Source organism: Dendrobium catenatum, unplaced genomic scaffold (genome assembly GCF_001605985.2).
Source record: "Dendrobium catenatum unplaced genomic scaffold, ASM160598v2 original_scaffold_61322, whole genome shotgun sequence".
NCBI lineage: Eukaryota > Viridiplantae > Streptophyta > Magnoliopsida > Asparagales > Orchidaceae > Dendrobium > Dendrobium catenatum.
Genome location: NW_021379772.1, coordinates 870,788 through 892,782, shown reverse-complemented (window position 1 = coordinate 892,782; position 21,995 = coordinate 870,788). Strand labels below are relative to the sequence as shown.

The window sequence follows — 21,995 nt, the reverse complement described above, 5'->3', positions numbered from 1 at the left end:
TCTAAGGAAAACCGATCAGAAAGAAGATAAGAATAACAACATTCTGATCGCTAGAGGAAGATCAGAATCGCGTAGAATCAATTCCAACAGGAAGTGCTTTCATTGTAACAAAGAAGGGCACATTAAGAGGTATTGTCCAAATTTGTCACAAGGAGTTGAACAAGAAGTCAGCTTGGCAATAGCAGCAGATTTGGGAGACGGTTTGACTGATTCTGATATTTTTAAAATCTGGACTAAGGGGGTGATTATTAGATAAATATTCCAGATTTTATTAGTTTTGTTTCTTTAGCATTTTCTTTAGTTTGTTAGTTTGTGTGTGGCTTATCCTATAGCCTTATTTTTCTTTAAATAAGCCTTTTGGGTTGTATTAGTTGAATGCCATATTAAGAAATTATTCTTCTCTGTTCTGAAAAGCTTTTTCGGTTTTTTCCTTTTTTCTTCAAGAAGCCGTGACAAGCTTCTGTCAAAAGCTCTGGTGATTCAAACGCTTTTACTGTTTCACAATACACATTAATTGATAGGAGAAATATTTTTAAAATATTATGCAAGAAATTTTGAAAAGTTAACAAAAATAAGTTTTCAAAAAGGTGATAGATATTTTGAGAAAAATAAAAAAAAATATGCAAATACCAAGAGGCACAAGCTAAAATGACCAACCGGAATGGCCTGGGTGTTCCCATTTTGAAGAAGGTTAAGTTCACCTATGGTGCCCAGAACTCTACTTATCTGGTGGGTCTAAGATTGGTTGGCTGAAAGTTGCTGCTTTGATGCATTTAATACTAGAGTTAATCGAAAGTATAAATTGCTAAAACTTGCTCAGTTAGAGCTTACAGAGCATAGAGGCCTAAAGCTCTGAAGAAGATCGGAGAAGGAAAATGGTTTCCCTCTCATTCAACTCGTTGTCTCCTCCACCATCTCAAAACAGGAAGCTTTCAGAACCGGCTTATGTTAATGGAACTCTGAAGCCAATTACAATCAGAGGAAGTCCTCCTACCTTTGTTTCTGCTCCAGGCCGCAGGATAATTGCTGGTGAGATTTTTCTCCAAATCGAACTTTTAATTTCTTGTCTTGAAGACGGCCAACAGAAATATTTTCTTTCTCATGCACATTTTAATTATTGCTGAATGTTTTTTCAGATGTTAATGCTCCACATCAAGGATATGGTTTGCCATTTGTTGCACCAATCTTGTGTGTGTGTGTGTGTTTTTTTGTGGCATTTACATGACAAGCCGTTTAATGTTCTTGCGTTCTTGGTAAATATATTTATCTTTTTTTTTTAAATTATTTGGCGTATACTAATTGTTTGATGGGTTAAATATAAATACAAGATTTTAGGTTGTGAAATCACAAGATTTTCTTTCTCAGTATGCAGTTGCAAACAGCTATTTTAGTAATTATCGGACCAAGAATACTGACAAAAGCAGCATTGTAAGAACATGGAATTTAAATACAGACCAATGAAGAAGCTTAGGCCAAAATTTAGAATACTTTAATTATCCACCAGAACCACGAACAAAATTTTATTCAATTTAGTTTTTTTTGGAGTAATAAGCTCTTGTGCCATTCAATATACACTTTTGCTAGGAATCTCTCTATTGTGCTTCTTGATCATCAAGAAGTGGAATGCACCTTTTGAGTAAGCGTGAACTCTTTAAGGAAGAAGAAGGGGAGGAAGAGAGATTAGAAAATGGTGAAAATTAAAATCTTATTCCTTGAATTTAATTACAGCATTTGGGTTTTATTTATAGTGTTTACATTTTTTTTCTTAAAATAGATTTTATTTCCAAAGAAAAAGGACATACAATCAAAAGGCAAGAAAAGCAACAAAAAAAAAAAAAAAAAGAAAAGAAAAGAAAAATACAAAGCTGAAAAAAAAGCCACATGACTCGACAAAAAGTGAGTAAATTGGAAAGGATAAATAATCTGAAGTGTCGGACTCAAAATCACCACCCAGTTGCCAAACTTGGACCATCCATTGGAGGAAGAATAACCATCAGCAAGAAAACCCAACCACAAAAGCCACCCTTGAACATACAGAAGAAGAATCCACCAAGGTTGCCAAAACGAGCCATGACCTTCCAGAGAGGCGTGCAGGAAACCTGCCTCATCATAGTACAAAAACAAAAGCCAACGACCCACATCCTTGCCATCAAACCACAAGACACCTAACAACACCATTCGACCAATAGTAGGATATTACAAATTAAATGACACCACTCAATTACTTCTTTTTAGATTTCCGGCTACATCTCTTGCCACTGCCAAACACTTTTTGGACAATACGACTCACTTTCAAATTGTACACATCATCGTCTATAGGGTCAACATGAGCCCCAACATCCTCACATTGTGATGAACAAGAACCATCTAGCCAATCATTATGATCCATACACTTGCCCATGACTTGGGCATTCAAATCTTCATAAGAAATCAGCTCAATAGGAACATTCACCAACGGAGTGGGAGCATTATTTAGAGGTTCAACATTCATGTCAACCAGACTGCCGACAGGAATAACAGAAACTAAAATACCCAGGTGGCTCACATCTTCATTTTCCACATGATAAAAAGTAACATATAAACTACTAGATTCTCCAACAACGCAATGGGACGCAATAGGGGTAGCTATAGAATTAACCATACAAGAATTAGCACCCTCATTTAAAGGCCCAATAGGTTCAATAGTGAAGGCTACAACCAACACATTTCCAGTCTGCCTATCATTTAGAGAAGTCAAAACCAACATTCCACCATCACTAGGAGCAACTTCATCCTCCACACCAACAGCAACACCAACATATGGAGTTTAATTCCATTTATAGTGTATTAAATGATAGGCAGGTTGGAATTAAAGTTTGCACAAAATCATTTATTTGTTGAGAAAAAAACAACAGATAATTCTATATCAAACATAGAAATCAAAGTCCTATATCCGATTTCATCCTTCCAACCCAAGTATGAAGGGTAAAATCCTTTCTTTAGACAAAAAAAGTCTAAAGAATTTCTATTGATTTGTAACCTCAAAGCTATAAAATTTCCTTCATTTCTATGGGCCCCAAAAGCCTTAGAAGATTTCTAACCTTGGTTCAAAAAGCTGTAGGTTTCCCTCTCTTTCTCTTCCACCATCTATGCTACATCCTCCTCTTCTTAGCTCCAAAAGCTAAAGAAGATATTCCAACACTTAGCCCAAAAAATAATGTTGGACATCTCCTTTCCTTTTCTTTATCCTAAAAGCAAGAGAAAACATCCAATTCCTTAGCCTCAAAGCTATATGTTTCATCACTTCTCCGCCAACATCTAAGTTGTAGGTAAATTTTCTCTATTTAATTCCAAAAGCTAAGGAGAGTCCTCTAATATTTATTCCAAAAGTTAAAGTTGGATATCTTTTCCTTAGACCCAAACTCTAAGTGAAACACCTTCCATAGTAGTATATACCACACAAGCCTCACACATTTAGGTGCACAGCCTTTTAGGCTTGCTAAGATTATGATTTTTCTTTTTTTACGCATGTGATTGATGATTTGGTGTGATGAATATTAGATTATCTGTATTGTGAGCACTTTCCCTTAAATGGATAGTATAGAAATATATACATGTTTTTTTTGCAGGTGACCATATCTAAAAGGAGGACACAATAAGTCATAAATAAAAATGCTTGTATGACAGGTGCAGCTTAAACCCCCAATAGATATGGTCAATAGGGTAGAAATAGGTGCTTAACACTTAAAGTGCTAAATAAATTTTGGATGTGACATGTTTATTATGTAAATTTCTTTATAATCCTTTGTTTTACAGCTTTGAGTCTTTTAATTTCTTAAATGTATTTGATTAGATTTAAGTTATATGTCAAACTTATGGGGTTTGGTCAAAGGAGAGGTTGATCAAAAAGGATGTACATGTTGAAGGTGAAGCTTAAGATCTACCTAGAAGCTGAAGCTTGAATACCTTCACAAGTAAGAGTCTGTAAATAAATATTTGACCGAGTTGTATAATGTTAGTTAACTCAGTTACTAAACATGGTTGTAATAACGTGGACTTTATAATTTATATTCCTTTTGTTTGATTTATATATATAAGCATGTTTTGATCTGTTTACCTGATTGTGCAATAAAAAATGCATGTTTTTTTCTTAAGTTTCTTCTTTCCTTTGCTTGAGGGTGGCCTAAACATGTTGATGTGATAGGCTCTTAGGATAAAACTATTTTTTCTACCCATTAAAATGCTAAGCAATCTAAAATCAATCTATGCTTCATGATTTTCAAATAAAATAAAAAGTATGGTTCACTTCAAGAAACCAAGTTTTCTAAAATTCAAATTGATAATGCATAATCCAGTATGTCACATGTTGAAAAGCTTTCATTTAAGAATTAGATAATAAAAAAATCTCTATTAGTGATTCAACATTTCGGCATACTCACATGGTCAGGAATATTTGCCTAAAAGCCAAGTTGTAAGCCATATCCTCTAAAAAAAAAGCAGCCTCCCTATTCTTCATAAGGATGAAGACTGAATGTAATGGTTTTAAATGCGACTAGGTGGGTTAGCTGGTAGCCCTTTCTAGGAAGGACAATAAATTCGGAGGTCGGGCTAAATATTCCTCATGTGAGGTGTAGTTTGTAAGTCCCTTATACTCCGTTAGACTTAGGTTCGAGGTACTTCCCTTCAGTTGTCCTCACCTTAGTTCTAGGATCCGAGTCAGTGGTTGATTTCAATCATCTCATTATCCCTCACCTTCCGGGCATTTCCTTCAACATGTTGTTGGAATATAAGCCCCAATATTCTAAATTAAAGTTGCCACCTTAAATAAAAAATTGGATTCCAAAATATAAAGTCCAATATATGATTGTTTTGAATACCTCTAAGTTTTCCCTCAGAATCAAGTACTCATACTCTTCATACTTTTGCTCTCATTCCAAAAACTCCTATCAAAGTTGATCCCTCTTCCTTTGAAATTCCTAAAGACCAAAATTCTTTAAACAAGAATTTCATAGATTTTAAAATCAAAATTTTAGCTAATATTTAGATGATTTAAAAAAAAGAAGAAAATCACTAGTTTAATCAAAAGTTTTCTTAAGTACTAAATGCTTAAGATGTAATTAAACATAAGGGCTTGTCCTTATGGGGCATATGTACCTCAGAATAAAATAAACTCCATTCAATCAAATATTGAATGGAGAAATCTTTGCTAAAATTATAAATTTTATTATTGACTGCATAAGAAAATGATATTTTTATACTTCGGAGTAATATATCACCTTTCTCATACCGTACTCGATCACAAAATATGCAATCCGTCGAGGATGGAAAAATTTCACCAACAATTATTTCACTCTAATGATGTTTACAATTCTTGTTTGTGATGATGTGCATCTGATGCGGGCCGCCGCCGACCGGCAGAGGGGGGGCCGGCGACCCCGGCAAGCTCGGAAGCGACCGGAAAGGCGGGACGCGTCGGCCGACCCGCCGAGGGATCGCGCGGAGGGACGCGGGCGCAGCGCGTGACGCAGAGCGGGCGGGGGGGCTTCGGCTTGAGCGGAACCGGTCCATTTCTGGACCGGTTTGGCTCGGGTCAGCCCTGAGCTGGGCTGTTCAGCTTGGGCAGCCCACTAGTGGGTTTGGTTTGATCTTTTGCTTGCTATAAGTGGGAAATGAGGGGGGATTTTTAGGGTTATGCAAGATTGAAGTTTTCTCTTAGCCTCTTAGTTCTTTCTCTTGTTTTTTCTAGGGTTTGTAGTGGGAGACCTTGTCCTTCTCGAAGTGGACAAATTGTATCTTGTTTCTCTTGGATTTTGAATGCAAACTTTCTTGTTCTTCCTCTCATCTCTCTTGTGTTGATTTTTGTCTTGGATTTGGAAGAGAAATTTCTTCTTTGGAAGAGCATTAGGGCAAATCCTAACTTGGGAACCCTAAGGCGTATCAGCATCATTCTGTTTGCTTTTACTTTGCTATTTTATCTTTTTTATTTAACTTTTTAATCCATAAATATATATTTTTTAGTCGGTGATCTGCATGGTGATCTCACGCAAACAAGATCTGCACTGGAAATGGCTGGTGTTTTAAGCTCAGATGGTCCAGATTCATGGATTGGTGGAGAAACGGTATGCATTTGTTTTTCTTTCTTTTTTATGGGCCGGTTTATAGAAGCATGTCATTGAAGAATTTTACCTGTATCTTGAATTAGTGGCTAATATAAATTTTGTTTTTCGACAATTCATATTATTTTATTTGTATAAACAAATAACTTAATGATTAAGTTGGTTCTTTGGATAATACGCGATGTTCACTAATGCTGAAGTTTCAAATGAAAATAGGATACTGTGGTGGTGACTTTGTAACTATGTTCTTCTCTAGTTAATGGCGCCAGAATGTCGGGAAAAAAGATAAATTATCTTACCTTGAAAGGCTCGAGGACCAGTTTTCACAAATTTGTTAAGAGCTAGATAAAAAATTTAAAAAGATTACCGTTGAGATTCAATTGCTACAGATGTTTATCAAAACATGAGTAGTTTTTGACTTTTTCCATTTTGATACTTAGACATGAGCAAATTCACGATTGTGACTACAAATTTTATCAATCGAGTATGATGACTGCTTTTTTGCTTCACCTTAGTATTTTAGTGTACACTTTTCAGTATATCATATATAGAAGAATACATTTGGTGTAAATTAAAGGCATATGATATTTATTCATTACTTATGAAGTTTATTAGAAGATTTTTAGTTTATTTTGATGATTTAAACAATACAACTTTGTTCTTGTCCAAATTATAATGTAAATCATTTTAGTCTCATAAGTTTGCAAACAAATGCAGCTAAAATAAGTTACACTGATACATGATAATACCCATCCTCAGCAGCTCCTTGTCTATTGTATATAAAATGATGTGAAACGTACAAGCATGGATGATTAAATTAAGGAAGTTTGCACGCTTAAATTTTAGAGCACAATAATTATAAGCTTCCTCTTGATGATAAACGCCAAAATAAAAATAATAAGGTGATAAAATAGCTTAGGTCTAAACACATGCGAGAGGTTGAGATCATTAAATAGTCAACTAAGTCTTACTTTGCATACATGAGTGGTTTCAACGAGAAATTCCTATACTAACATTAAGATTAGTTGCTATGAGAAGATCCCTCACACGACTCATCCAATTACTAGGTTTTAGCGGAGAAAATGGCATGAACCTTCATGAATCACTTATAAACCTCAATTGAGTAGCGACTAAGAGATTAAAGACTTGGAGGAGAGTTTACCCCAAATAGTCGGAAGATACGAAGTTCCGGAGGCTGTAATGAGGCTTGGAAGGAAGTAGGTGGCATCCATGAACCTTCCTGAAAGCGTGGTCAACAATTTGAAACGTCCGGATAACGTTTGAAGACCTTCCAATTGGCTGGACAGCCAGATACAGGTGCAGATTTTCCCTGGACAGCAAACTGCACTGTTGGAAATGACTTGGACAGCATACGGGAGTTGCCGGAACTGTGGGCAGCAAGGGAAGCTGGCTGGAATTGCTTCTGGACAGAAAATTACTGTAATTCTGGACGTTGGGACAGCAAAACAACTTGCTGGAGCTCTCTGGACAGTCACCAGGAATCTCCCAAAGAGAAGGGAGGTGGGAGTTTGGGAGGGAGGAGGTGGAGAAGGGGGCGGCTAGAGCTAGGTTAGGATTTGGCGCAATTATTTGAAATCTGAAATTAATTTCAGATTAAGTAAAATTGGCGGGATGAATTTGAATTTGAATTCAAGTTTTAATTGTGAGAATTAACGTGAATGAGAGGGAATTTAGGAGAATTAAATGGGGAGAAATTAATGCAATAGGAGAGAGAAAACCCAATGAAGGGGCCGGCCATATAGAGAGAGGAGGGAGCGATTTGTTTTAATTAGGTGGGGACCACAATCTTAATTTCAGTTTTAACAAAAATCTGAAATTAAATTTCAGTTTTCTAAAGAGGAGGAGTTTCCTAATAGGAAGACAATCAATTGGATTAATTTGAATTTCAAATTCGAAATTGGAATTCAAATAAATGGATTGCATGAATTAGGGAGAAAAATTAGGAAACATTTAATGCTCATAAAACTTTGGAATTTCAAATTTGAAATTCAAAGGAAAGGAGCCGGCGGCTAGAGGAGGGTGGCAAGGGGACGGCCACGGTGTGGAGGTTGGCTTGCCGGCGGGAGGTGGCGGCAAGGTGGCCGGGGGTCTGGGCGGAATAGAGGGGAGGCGGCGGCAAGGCCTGCAGGCCGGCGGGTAATGGGAGATAAGGAGAATTGGGATTTAGGCGGTGGAGCTAGATGATGAATTGGGTGGATGAGGAAATTCGATGCAAGGAGAAAATAAAAAAAAAAACAAGAAAGATAAGAGAACTGCGAACCTTGGAATCCACCAAGATTGACGGGTATTGCTTTTGCCCCACTTGGGCCTCTCCTCTCACGAACTCACTAAGAGATCATCCCAATAAAGAGAACTTAGAACTCACAAAGAGATCCATAAGCACAAACTGAAAATTTCATATTCAATAATCATCCTCAATACAAGAAAAGCTAGCCTATAAATAGGCCTCATGAAAAGAGAAAAAACAAAGATTAAAATGCCCTTCGGGCTACAACACTATATGATCACCCATAAGGGTATAAATGGAAAAACAACAATATAAAAAAAAAACATATAAATAAATAACTAAAAAAAATCGTAGCCGTTGATCTCCGATGTCCTCATCATAAAATCTCTTCTTTTACCCATCTAGCTTAAAGGAGCCTTTCCTAGAAAAATAAATATCTTGTAGAGTGAGTAATATAACTACTCATTGGTTATTATAGTTTTATGCTTTAGTAATTTCAATAATATAAATTATATGTATGTGAGTCGTCAAAAGTATGTTCTAGCTTTTTATTTTGAGAATAGATTAAACATGAGCCTTTGTAATCCATTCAATTTTTTTTTTTTTCATTTAAAACCCTCATTTTTGAATAGGAAACTTCTTACGTTATATATTATCATATTTTTTCTTTTAACAAAATACACCCACCATAGGAGCACTGTTTAATTTATATGCTATTTGAGTCGCATCCATTTTCATATCCTTTTCGAAATCCTTGAACATGTAACCATTTTGTGCATGGGTATACTAATATTTTTAACTAATATCTTAAGAGGGTAAACTCTATTATTCTACACACATATACATTTTCTTATCATATTACTTTCATTTATCTTATCATACATATATTTCTAAAAATTGTAATAAATGAATATGAAATTAGGTGCATTTTATCCAATATTTGTAATTTGAAAATATTTATGCAAGAAAATATACTTATTTAATCATTTTTCAATTGCAAGAAAATATTTATGCAAGTTGTAACGGCATCAAATGTGTATGTAAAAGGACATGTGAGTTAATGCATCAACTTGAGAGAGGCACTGTAATTATTGTAAGATAAAAATATAATAACCTAAATTAATTTTTGGAAGACCAACTCTTCAACTTCATTGTCACTTTAATTTTGGCTTGTCTTTTGTCAGTTCCTCCTAGTTCAAGACATACGAACCATATACACAATAATGTATACAATACTCATATTACTTATCATTCTTCATGAATCTTAAACTTATAAAATAAAATAAATAACCCCAAAATCTAGCACATGACACAAATAACATTCTTACTTTTCTCTCTTGCAAGGCACAAAATTTCTTTTTTTCTTTCTCATTCTATTATCACCGAATCAACCTAAAAATTTTATTACAACTATTTGAAGAATAGAAATTCGATCTAAATTTATATATTTGAACAAGTACAACTCTAGATTAAGTATGACTAATTTATTCTTGCTTTCTCTAAAATTTTGGTTTTATATCGATCAAGTGCTAAAATATTGAAGACACTATCTATTATATAATTATATTTTAACTTCCCTATTTTACGAAATAAAAATTTTAATCTATATATTTTTATGTACATATCTTGTTCTCCTTCCTCCAACTTATACAAAACACCAAAATATCCCTTCTTTTGATCTATTATTCCTTTCCACAACAAATACCTAAAACATCTCTTGAAATCTTTAAGATTAAATTTTGGGTTTCTCAATTAAATCTAACTTTAAATTTTGAGAGGAAAGAAAAACCCTTACCTTGCTCGAGCTTAGTTTTATTCAAAAGCCTAATGTCTCGCTCACAATTAGCCGTGTGATTGCTTGAAACTTACTCATGTTCGGTCTCCTACTGATCCACTTGATCACTTATAATTCACTTAATCAGCCTTTGCTTTGTGTCTCTCTCAAATTGTATATCTCTTGTTCTCCTTTTCTCTCTCAATCTCTCACTTGCGGGTTCGCTCATCTTAACTCACTCGCTCTTGCATCCATGTATAGAGTAGAATCAACTTGTCGGTTCTATACATATGCTATACCAGATTTACACTGAGCTAGAGGGAAGTGAAGGTTTATTGTATGTTAGAGGGAGATTTTATGAGCGAGAATTCTCTTCTAATTGTAGTAGTAGATTTTAGATTAAGTTAAAAAAAATTATTTTTATCATAAAAAAGGGCATGTAAAGAAGAGTTATTTTGCTTTGAAAAAGAGAGCTAGGAGCAAATGATGACCACAAAAAGGATAAGCCAACGGATGCAAGTGCTGTTGTAGATTTTTCTGCTTATGAGGAGGTTTATTAACTCAACTTGTTTTAATCACATGCATTCTAATTTAGATAGATTGTTCGCATATAAGCTAAGTTATGATATTTGTGTTTACATGGGAAATGAAGCTATGTGCATGATTGAAGGTTGTAGAGTTATTAAGTTAAAGTGCATGGTGGTGTGATTATATCGTTAGTTGGAGTTAGGTGTGCTTCATATTTGAAGAATAATTTAATAGTTTTAAGTGCCATTAATTTTGCAAGATATGGATCTCTGTGATGTTGGCATCATTAAGGTCTATAAGGGAGTGTTGGTTGTTTAAAATGTGAACAGAGTTAGTGGACTATGTGTTGCAAAGCGCAATGTCATGTTTTGATGTGTTGAATTTTAAAATTATGGTGATAGCTCATTTAAGAAAAAATGGTTTTAGGTATATGACATTGAGTACAAGTAAAGTATGAAATTTATTGATAATGACTCTAAAACAGGTTCGCGAAATAAGCATTTTATCAAGTGAGAGCTTCCAATGAACTGAGCTCTGCAGGATAAGAAAAAATTCAGAATAAAGGTGCAGCATAATAATAACACGCATCTTGACACAATGATGGACTGAGGTATTGCAAATCCTCTGTTAACCTTCTCAACTGATGAAAGAAGATGTCTCTCAAAGATGTGTTTAGACATAATCACTCATAATACATTTGAAATTCATACTCCAAGTCGGAGATTGTTAAGTGTGGAGTCAAAATTTTATAAATTGTCTTGTATAAGACTTGGTCTTTATTTTCCAGCCTTGGTGGCTATTAACTCAAGATTCACTCGCATTTGATTTTCAAAGATGGTTATTAATCTAACTCTAGGTTAATTCATTCACAATTAATTTTCAGAAATAGTGGCCAACAAATTCGAGCTTGCTACCTTACTATACTTGAGCACTATAAAAAAATGGCTGCATTTCTTTTATGCATCACAAAATAAGCAATAATGACCGGAGAGGAAGAGAAAGAGAGGAGAGCGGTTCCATCTGTGAAAGAAAGAATGAAAGAAGTTCTTTGCTTTGTGCTTACATGGCGAGTTCTTTGATTTCTTCAGAAAGGAAGAATTGTTGTTATTTTTGGTTCTAGCGAGAGAAGAAGCTCTTGGTTAGCAATGAGTAGTTCTCATTTGGGCTTTACAATAGGGAGGGGAAGAGATAAATTGGAGTAACATTATTATATCTTTCTCCATGTCTAGCCCTTATCTTTACAATAGGTTGCAATCTGCCTCAATTAGATAAAATCATATCTTTTATCTATATTTTTAATTTTGTATAAAGTGTAATTCTTCATGTGCCTCTTTTAAAGCTTAGTTGACTAATTGATCTATGCAAGCTTGTGAATGTTAGGCTTACTTAACTCAAATCACGTAAATTTTGGTGTTCTATCTTGAGGTTCTTGACATCTTATGCAATTACTTTGTGGCTAATTTTACTTTCCCTCAGGTTGATGACACTTTCTTTCCTAACACTTCCTCCCTTAGGTTGATGCCACTCTCTTTCCTAACACTCCCTCCACCATAAATGACTGGCCTAACCCTTTCTCTCAAAATTTTGATGAGTAATCCAATAGTTGTGCTATGGAGTCAATATACAATGACTCTTTGTCATTTATTCATCTTACCTTTAAATGGAAACAAATCGAGTGTGTTCTACTTTGTTCTTTTGTGCTTCTTAGAGAAGACTTTTTTAATGAGAAAATGCAATCCTTGGAGAGTCCTCCCTAATCTTTCTTTTAATCTTTTTATCTATCTCACCCCTGTGCTATCATAATGAATGAAGGCAATGATTTAGTGTCATTGTAGTAGGGCTACTGGACTATAAGAATGGACACTTCTGAAGTTTTGTTGTGCCGATTTAGGGAGTGCTTGGAATATAAACATTGAGAAACAAGAAAATATCAAATTGGGCATTCTGCTTAATCCATAATTTGTGTTTAAAAATATTGGACACTTCTTGAGCATTGCTTGGGCACATCTAGATGCAATTTGAATGCAAGTCATGCCACTCTAATCCTATTAGACCCAAATAATCTTATTATAAAATTTTTATTTTACTAAGAATCCCTTCCTTCCAGGCCTCCTTCATTAACTTCGTGTGCACTACACAGCTCACCTTGGTCTGTTGGTTGGGGGCTTTGACTATCAATTGAGAGGTGTTGGGTTCAAAGCTTGTGTATATGAGGCATGTCTGAGTTTGCCTTGATGGCTCAAATGTCTCAAAAAAATTATGTGTATTTTTGTCAAATTTATGTAGTGAGGGACTATTTGGGATTGTATTTGAGGAGTCAAATGACTAAATTGAATACATGAAATAATTTGGGATTATAATTGCCACATAGAAATAGTTTGGAGACTATTTTGACCTTTTTATTCTTTTTTCCCTCTTGCACACTTATATTCTCTCTATACTTTTTTTCTTTTAACATATTACTTCATCTTTTTGATCAAGCCATCAAAGATCTTCATTTTATTTCTATTAACATATTTTAATGATAATAGTAAATGTTTTGTTAGTAAGTATACATGTTTTTTACATAGAAATAATCGTGTCCCCATATTTGTATTTTTTGTGTATTCCGTTAACCACTATTCATACGTGGAACTCGTGATTGATTAACAAACTTCAAATATTTAAATATTTATAATTAAGAGATCAATAATGATGTACTCAGTGAAAAGTAGCAATTATAATTTCTATGGTGTTGGTTCTTCATGGTTTCAAGTAGATTGTGAAAATTTTATTTTCAGAATATTTGTGAGGTTAATTTTTAGGAATTCCCTCATTTTTACTATTTAACTACAAACATAGGCTTTTGCAGTTTGTGAAATGAAAATTACATGATTTAAAGATAGAATAATATCAGAAAAATGTCTGAGCTTAATACGTTTATATTCCTTTTTACTTTTATATTCAAATCAAGATTTCTGTTTCAATAATTATTACTCGAGTTCATTAGTATTTGGATCGGATCGACTTTTATGCCTTGTGAAGGTAAATCTTGTTCATTGAAAGGCTGTCAAGACTTGTTATTAGACCTTTGAAAATACTTTTAATATCAGCTGTGCATCACTTTTCTTTGAAATCAACACTTGGCTCCATTGTGGCTTTTACTGTTTTTTTTTCATATATTGTAAATTCACTGTTCTACGATAATGCAAGTGCATGTGCCACTTCATGGCAAGTTCAAATTAAAACAATGTGGTTTTTATTTGCTTATCCTCACATATTCCAGGTGGTGGTTCAACTTGGAGACATCCTTGATCGGGGTGAAGATGAAATAGCAATTTTATCTTTACTACGCTCCCTACATATTCAGGCAAAATCTAGTGGTGGTGCGGTCTTTCAGGTATAATTTTGTTGTGGATGCCCATATTTTCTTGAGCAAAATAATTATTTTTTTTCCTTTTTTTATACCTTTATGCATGTTTTGGATGCCAACATTATAGAATTTAGTTAGCCTTGTGATGTGAAACGTAGATGGAAAAAAAAAACAGGAATTGCTTTTGGAAATTAATAATTATTTTGAAAAGTGTTGTCAATTATAAGCCTTATGTTTCACCAAGTTGGATTCTTGAATTTTCAATTAGAAGTCATGTAATAGCCTGCGATTACAAACTAGATTAGAAGGATACTTGCAAATAATATAAAATAAATAAGTAAAACAAATGGCTATGAATAACAAAAATCCACGGTTTAACAAATAGATGTTTTCACCTTGAGTCCCCTCACTCTTACTCATGAAAGTAGGGTTTAGCAAAGATAGATATCAGCAACCCTAGAGATGCCACTAAGAGACAAGTGATGCCTACGGTATTATTCGCCTGAGAGGTAGTCGGAGGAGGGGAAGTAGATGGACGTCCGATGATTCGCCAATTTCCGGTCGGAAGATGTTCTTCGATAGAAGGCCTAATGTGAAAAGAATGTGATTCACGTAATTGTCCATGGTGTCGTCAACATCCAAGTTTAAGTCAAAGAAAGGGGATCGAAGAAGGTCCGTTCATCGTACACGAATATGTGATCGTGTTCTAGGTCGGCCATTCATGGAGGCGACGTCGGCTTGAAAATAATCCTTGTATGTGTAAGGATTAGAGTAGGAGAGAAGCATAGGAGAAGTTGGAGAGGAGTACTATTTCAACTAGGGTTAAGGTGGGGTTCCTTTTGGAGTTGGACTACGGAAAGGAAGACTAAAGGTTGTAGGAGAAATCTGAAATTTTAATTTCAGATTTTCGATGGGAGGGAGGGAAGCCGTTTTGAAATTCAAAACTATCCCAAATTTTGGGCTTAGAAGGGGCGGCGGCTAGGAGGGATTTAGGGACGTATTAATGGGCAATTAAAAGCTAGATTGGAGGGAGAAAAGGAGGTTGGGGGGACCGACCATATGGGGAAGGGATTTAAGTGTCTAGGTTCAATGTATGTGGGCCCAAGGACTTAAATAATAATTGGGATCAAATCTGAAATTATATTTTAGATTTGATTTGATTTGTGGAGGCTTCCTAATTGGGATTTAACAATATTGGAAAGTATTTGAAATTCAAAGTTTAATTGAATTCAAATAAGGACACTTTCCTAATTGTCATTTGGGATATTTTAGGAAAGTAATTAGAAGCCATTTGAATTTGAAATTCAAATTAATCGGGAAGGTGGTCGGTGGCTAAAAGGGTTTCGGGAGGGGATGCCGGCGGTTGAGGGGTGGGGACCGGTGGCTGTAGGGGCGGGTGGGGTTGCCAGCGGCATGGGATGATGGGGATAGGGCTGGCGGGTTATGGAGGGGAGGGGAAAAGCTAGGGACAGGCTTGGCCGGTGGCAAGGAGGGAGAATTATGGGTGGTGGCAGATATAGGAGGAAGGGAAAGAAAAGAGAAAATAGAGAAAACCAAGAGCTCGCTCGAAGGTGCTGTTGGGCACTTTGTTTGAGCCTCTCCTTGGCTTCACCTCTTCTCTCAAGAGTTCACAACTCATGAACTCATAATCTAAAATTTTTACTCATTCATCATTAATCTCATACAAGAAAAGACCTCTATATATATAGGCCTCAACAATAAAGAAAAGAAGAAAGATGCAAATGCCCTCGGGGCTAAAATAAGGACTCACTACTCGTAGGGGTAAAATAGGAAAACTGAAATGCAAAATAAACAAAACATAAAATACATCAAAAGTTAAGGCTCCGAATCGTAGCTGTCGATCTACGATTCTGTCGATGGTACACATGTCACAATCTCTAACTGATGTCCTCATCACCTTGTATGCTGGTTGTCACGACCTGGTCCAAGTACTTGAAATATCAAGTCGGAAATAATAGTCAAATGATTGTTTGGTTCTTTTAGCAATAATTAAATAAATAACATCCAAAATCTTGGAAAGCGACACTAATCCTTAATTATTAGTTTGAACAAATATAACATAAATTTTACTTATTTTCATTTGAACATTTGTGTCTGTAGATGAAGCCTTCTCCATTAGTCATTTACTTAATTGAAGATTTATCTAAAATATTTAATTAATTTGGTTGCGTTTTTATCATGAAACTCAATGGTTGATTACAATTCTATAATATAGCAATAATAAATAAATATGCATGTGAGTAGCCATAATTTATCATTAACTTTTGATATTAAAAATAAACATAACTATGAGCACTGATAATCATCATTTTACATGAATATTTTGTAATATTTCAATTTCCAATTTTTAACTTTAAGAAGTCATTTATTTTAGGAGCACCATCTAAAATTCCAATAAAGATACAACCATTTTTATTTCCAACATTTTTTTTTCATTTTTTGTACACAGGTATATTGCTTCCCCAACTATCATCATGCAAGGATGAACTCCTATATTTACATGCGTCTACTTTGTGATTTTGTTACATCATTTCAATATCACGACTTATTCTTTCCATTAAAATTTATACATACATATGAGTCTCAATTTGTTGATATCATATTTTTTATGCATTATCTTATAACACAAGTCATATGGTTCATCACTTTATTGTAATACAATATTACTAAATCTAGCAAGTGTATATACTAGATTTTGTCTCAATATAGTGCATTAAATCAATAATAGAATTGTAATTATTATAAAATAAAATATAATCACCCATATCACTTCATTTTCGAAGATCAAACTTCCCACTTCAATACTTTTCTAAGTTTTAATTGCCCTTCTTTAATGCCCAACCTAACTAACAGAAACATGATTACATCAATCTATATAGCTAATGTAGAATTCTATTTACATAAAAAATTTTAATTAAATAAACGATATTAACTTACCTCTTACCTTGATTTCCGAGAATACACTCATTTGTCTCAATACTTTGTCTCGACTATACTGCTCAATTTTGTTTTTGCATAAAATAACATTAACAATGTTAACTAACATAAAAAATAATGCTATAGGTGTCAAATGTCATCAAGGGCAATTTAAAATACATCAACAACAATAAGAATAAAATCAAGTCTATATCCTACTACATGGGGTCAGCTACATGAAACAGTAATTGCAACAACCACTTGAATTACACAATTTCTTCAATGCCTTCTCCATTCGAAGCCGCACACAAAATCTATCTTCTTCCTCTTTTATGCAGAACACAATATGCAACTTCCTCTTCTTTCTCCATCTCTGACTTCGCTGAAACGCTCTGAGCCATTGTCAAACTTTAACGAACTAAAAACCCAAACACTTCTTTCCTGTTGAGTAGGAATACACATTCCTCTTCTCTTATCCTTTGTCTCCATTGAATTGTAGCCCTGAATTGCACGGTTGTGTCTCTTCTCTCATCCTTTGTCAATCGAACCTACGAATCATATGAAATTCTCCTCTTCTCACACAAAATCCTTCATATGAAATTCTCTCTCCCTCTCTCTCTCTCTCTCCCCCTCTCTCTCTCTCTCTCTCTCTCTATATATATATATATATATATAAATGGGCGGACCCATGCCTTTGCCCAGGGTGGGCAATTGCCGCACCCTCAAAAAAAATTAAAATTTCCCTTTATAATGAGGATAAATTTAGTAATTTGTCCTCTACACCTCATATTTTGCCCTTTTTTCCCAAAGCCCAACCATGTTCACAGGGTTAATTTCAGATTTCCTGAATCGCTCCCAAATCTCTCTCTTCGCATTGAAACTATACTAGTTGCTATTGCTATAGTGGAGAAAACATTTTTTGCATGAAGATTATTAAAATCGGTTGCAAAGGCCAAATAGGTAATGGAACAGACTTAATGACTTCTAATTATCATACAACGAGAATGAAATATTTTGATTATGTTTCCTGAAGTTATTATGCAACATATAAAAAATGTAAAGTAGAATATAAAGTTTGCAATTATTTTTTTAATTCATAAATTTTAATGTAATATAAATACTTTGCTTAGCTTATATATATTTCTTTAATTTTTATTATTTAATTTTTTATATAATGAGTTTGACCACCCTAAAAAATAAGGCTCGATCCGCCACTATATATATATATATATGAGAATCTGTTAGGTCTGTTCCTGAACCGACCCAACCGGCCCCACATGGGCCGGCCTTAGTCTATATGGGGCGGGTCAAACCGCCTCCCATGGGCCCACACCCTATTTGATTGCCGCCCATTAATAGTGGGGTCCGCTATTTGAATTAATCTAGTTTTGGCAAGGGGGATTACACTATTTTTTTTCAAGGGGATTAATCTATTTGATTTAATCTATTTTGGCAAGGGGATTAATCTATTTGATTTAATCTATTTTTGGCAAGGGATTTAATCTATATTTGACTAGGGGGGATGGGCAGCTACGGCTATAAATGGGCATGAGAAGGAAGGGATAGGGCATGCTTGAATATTGTTTTCTCTTGGAGTCTCTTGAGTGTCTTGGACTCTAGACTTGATGTCTAGAGATTGGGAGAGAACGATCCTCCTCTCGAATAGAGGATCAATTTTATATTTGCTTATGTTGCTTTGTTTTTAGTTATCTAATAATATCTACTGTTTTTGGGTTCCTTTCTTTATTATTCTTGTGTTCTTCTTGCTGTTTGTACCAATTTATTGTTAGGGTTGCTTGCGAACTCAAGTATTTTCAATAGGATTACTTGCGAACTCAAGTATTTCCTATCAGAATCACCATATACAGATGAAACTTCTAACATCTTGAATCCTAGCTGCACACACTCTCAGGTTGAATCCATGCATAATCTGACGATCTCATGTAACCTGATAGTTCTCAATTTTTGTCTCCAAAATTCACATACACAAAGAACTGGCATCAATTGTGAGAAGTGAACTTCCAGAAGTCTTCAATTGGGGGATGAGGAAATTTGCAAGACATTTTTCATATTAAGCTAATAATACAACTGATCTTCTCCCCATTCTCTAGCATGAAGCAACCACTCATCTATTTTCCTCTCTTCTTTTTTCTGACACTTCAATTTCCTTACTTCATCTAACCCTTACTCTCCTCTTTCTGTGTTTTCTTTTGACCTGGGTCATAGTGGAAAATTTTGTTGTTAACCCTCACTTCTCCTTCTTTTTAGCTTTTTACCTGATTTATAAAGGACGATTTATTATTATTTTTAAATATTTCACCTTAGTTCCCATCAATATCATTGAACGCTAATGTTTGGATTGTGGTATAGTGGAGGGAATGAAATCAAATCCCAACAATTTATGGTTTGACTATAAATCTACAACCATTTATTTAAAATTTTTAACTCTTCATCGAATAAGTTGAATTCCTAGCATCCAAACACAGCCTAAAGGTTTTTAATCACTTGCTAGGTAAATGGAAATCATGAAACAATGAATGTTGAAGGTGATTTCAGATATGTTGATCCAGGGGCATTTGAGGAGTGTGTAGACTTCGTTGAATACTTAGAAGAGCATGATCAGAACTGGGAGCGAGCTTTTGTTGGATGGGTTGGTGTTTCTAAAAGATGGAAGGAGAATAGAAGAGCATCTCAAGGCCATTGGAATCCTTGGAATCTTGTTCAGGTACTATTCTGCTGTTTAAACTTTACATGCAGCTGTCTTAAGTGTTACCTTGATTAATTTTTATGTTTTTCATTACATCATTTTGCGGACTGATTTAATTTGTCTTATTTTATTTTGAGAGGTAAATGTGTCTCCACTCCATATATAGATATGTAAAGTACAAAAGTGTATGTCTATGTATATCGATATAGGTAACTTGCAGGTATCAAGCAGGTACATTCTTGATGAGCTCGGTCAAGAAGTGCAATCGCCCTAACGAGCATCACCTTTTGGATCATTTACTAGAGCAAGGTCAGGGACAGACAAGCATTCACCCTGATAAAGCTCATGTTATAGGAGCTTGCCTCAAAGAGCTTGATCAAGGTTGCACATGTTTCGAGCAAGTTTGACTAGAAAAATCGCCTCCACCAGGCTTCTCTTTATGCAGAACTCGCTTGATGAGGACTTAGCTTTTTCAACAATTCTCTCAAGTCAAGGCTATCCACCTTCCATGGATATCTCCGTCCAATCTATAGAAAGCACACATCTATAGAGCTTACAATTATGGCTTCATTAACTGTGTTTGTATCGAGTCACTGCTACACTTGCTTAGAAGACTCATTGCATGCACAAAGGGACTTGCCACTCATCTAGGGCATTTGCCTTAAAAGGACTTTCCCAAGTTGTTCATCTTGGAGAAATCGTTCAATGCTCTCTCACTTGAGGAGTCGCCTTGGGCACTTGCCCTCAAGGACTCACCACCCACATAAAGCACTTACCAGATGCATCCCTAGCCACGTCAGAGATAGATGACCATGTCTTTACATTTTGGCTTAGTTCACGTGTATGAACCGGTCTGTAGTAGTCCAATCATGTATTATTCTTTTTATTTTTTATAGTTATAATATTTCCGATAGCCCACTTAATCCTATAAATAAGGGGTTAATAGCCATATTTTGAATTTCATGTCATTTTTATTGTTCCTCAGGTTTACTTAATTTCCTAGTCACTCTTCAAATTCACTTATTCTCACTCCTATTTTCTAGCTCTATCTATCTAGACATGTGATAGGGTCAGGTGTCTCCCACAGAAATTTAAACTCAGCACAAAAAGCAATGGCTAGGTTAGTATGAAGGGTTGCTAACACCATAAGAACCCATAGTTAAGAGGATTGATGAAGACATCAGTATCCTCGCTACAATTCTTATCTAATGAGATGATTACCTGAATTTCAAGCTTTGAGAGTATCTTTTCAAGAATGAAGGAAACAAACCATTTTAGAAAGAGTGCTATAATAGGGGCATTTCTAGTTCTAACAATTTTAGCAATCCTATCCTGCCAGAGGTCCTTATACAAAGTAGTAACCAAGAGATTGCTTCTATTCTATTGCTAGTTAGTCTCATCTTCTTTCTGCATTTTGTGTGCAAGACCTTCACCAATCTGAAATTATTCTCGAATTAATAAAAGAAGGATTGACATTCATGTTGCCTTGAGAATATTGTGGGCTCCGAAAATTCGGCCTCGGCCTCCACTCGCTTTTCTTATTCGGCGAGGAAGTTTTAACGAACTAAGTTCCGAGGTAAATTTTGGAAGGAAGATGGGTTTGTAGATAAGACACTACCCAGAGATTTCGCCCTCATTTTGTGAGGACTTTATGATCTGAGTTCTGGTTTCCTATAGGCGCAATCCCCTATAGAATTACCTCTCTCGATAACGAGAGAGAACTTTCGATTAAGGCTAGTCGACAATCAGATACGTAGATTATACGTGTTATCTGGCATATAGTAGCAGCATAGGGTTTGAGATTGGAAAGATTGGAGAATTTGGAGATTTCATATTTAAAATAGAAACTTCACCATCTTGCACTTAAAGTGAATGGTGGGTGAATGGATGATGGACCCGATCAAGATCCCATGGTTCTGTCATCCCGGGCCATCGTGGTCCCTGGTTTACTTAGTCAGAGGAGTAGTCGACCCAACCTGACAGAAGGATCCTTGTCGGCAGCCATGGGTTGCTTCGTCCAAGGGAACCTTATAGACCGGGGTTGAATGTTTGTCTAAGGGGACAAATTTGAATTCACCTTAGCTAACAGAGGGCTTTGTGCCCTATCGATCATATCCTATTGATTCATATCTCAAGGATTTGACGCCATTAAGGAGCGCATTGGCTCTGGCCATAACCGCTATCTGTGGTGCCATTTGGCGGCAAAACCACTCGGTTCAGAGGGCCCCGGGTCATAACCGTTTACCTGCAGTGCCATTTAGCGGCGAAACTGCCGGTTAGAGGACACGTACCACGTCCTTACTGGCAAGAGATTTTTTGAGAATGGATCATAGTAATATTTTCGACTAGGCATT

At 35.4% G+C, this 21,995-nt stretch overlaps 1 protein-coding gene across 3 annotated transcripts in view; it reads left to right on the top strand.

Annotated features, from left to right (window-relative positions):
• The first annotated feature begins 814 nt into the window (after window positions 1-814).
• LOC110112924 (shewanella-like protein phosphatase 1) overlaps window positions 815-21,995 on the top strand; it is a 30,981-nt gene continuing 9,800 nt past the window's right edge. The window contains exons 1-4 of one of the 3 annotated variants that reach the window (XR_003699523.1): window positions 815-1,029; window positions 5,998-6,098; window positions 13,911-14,024; window positions 19,447-19,659. Coding sequence is in view for 2 of the 3 variants with exons in the window: in XM_028691738.1 (XP_028547571.1) it covers window positions 876-1,029; window positions 5,998-6,098; window positions 13,911-14,024; window positions 19,447-19,659 (582 nt within the window). In the remaining variant the exon portion in view is untranslated. Of the gene's footprint in view, window positions 1,030-1,197; window positions 1,254-5,997; window positions 6,099-13,910; window positions 14,025-19,446; window positions 19,660-21,995 lie in introns of those variants that run through there. The other 2 variants (XM_028691738.1, XM_028691739.1) reach the window with 2 other exon arrangements.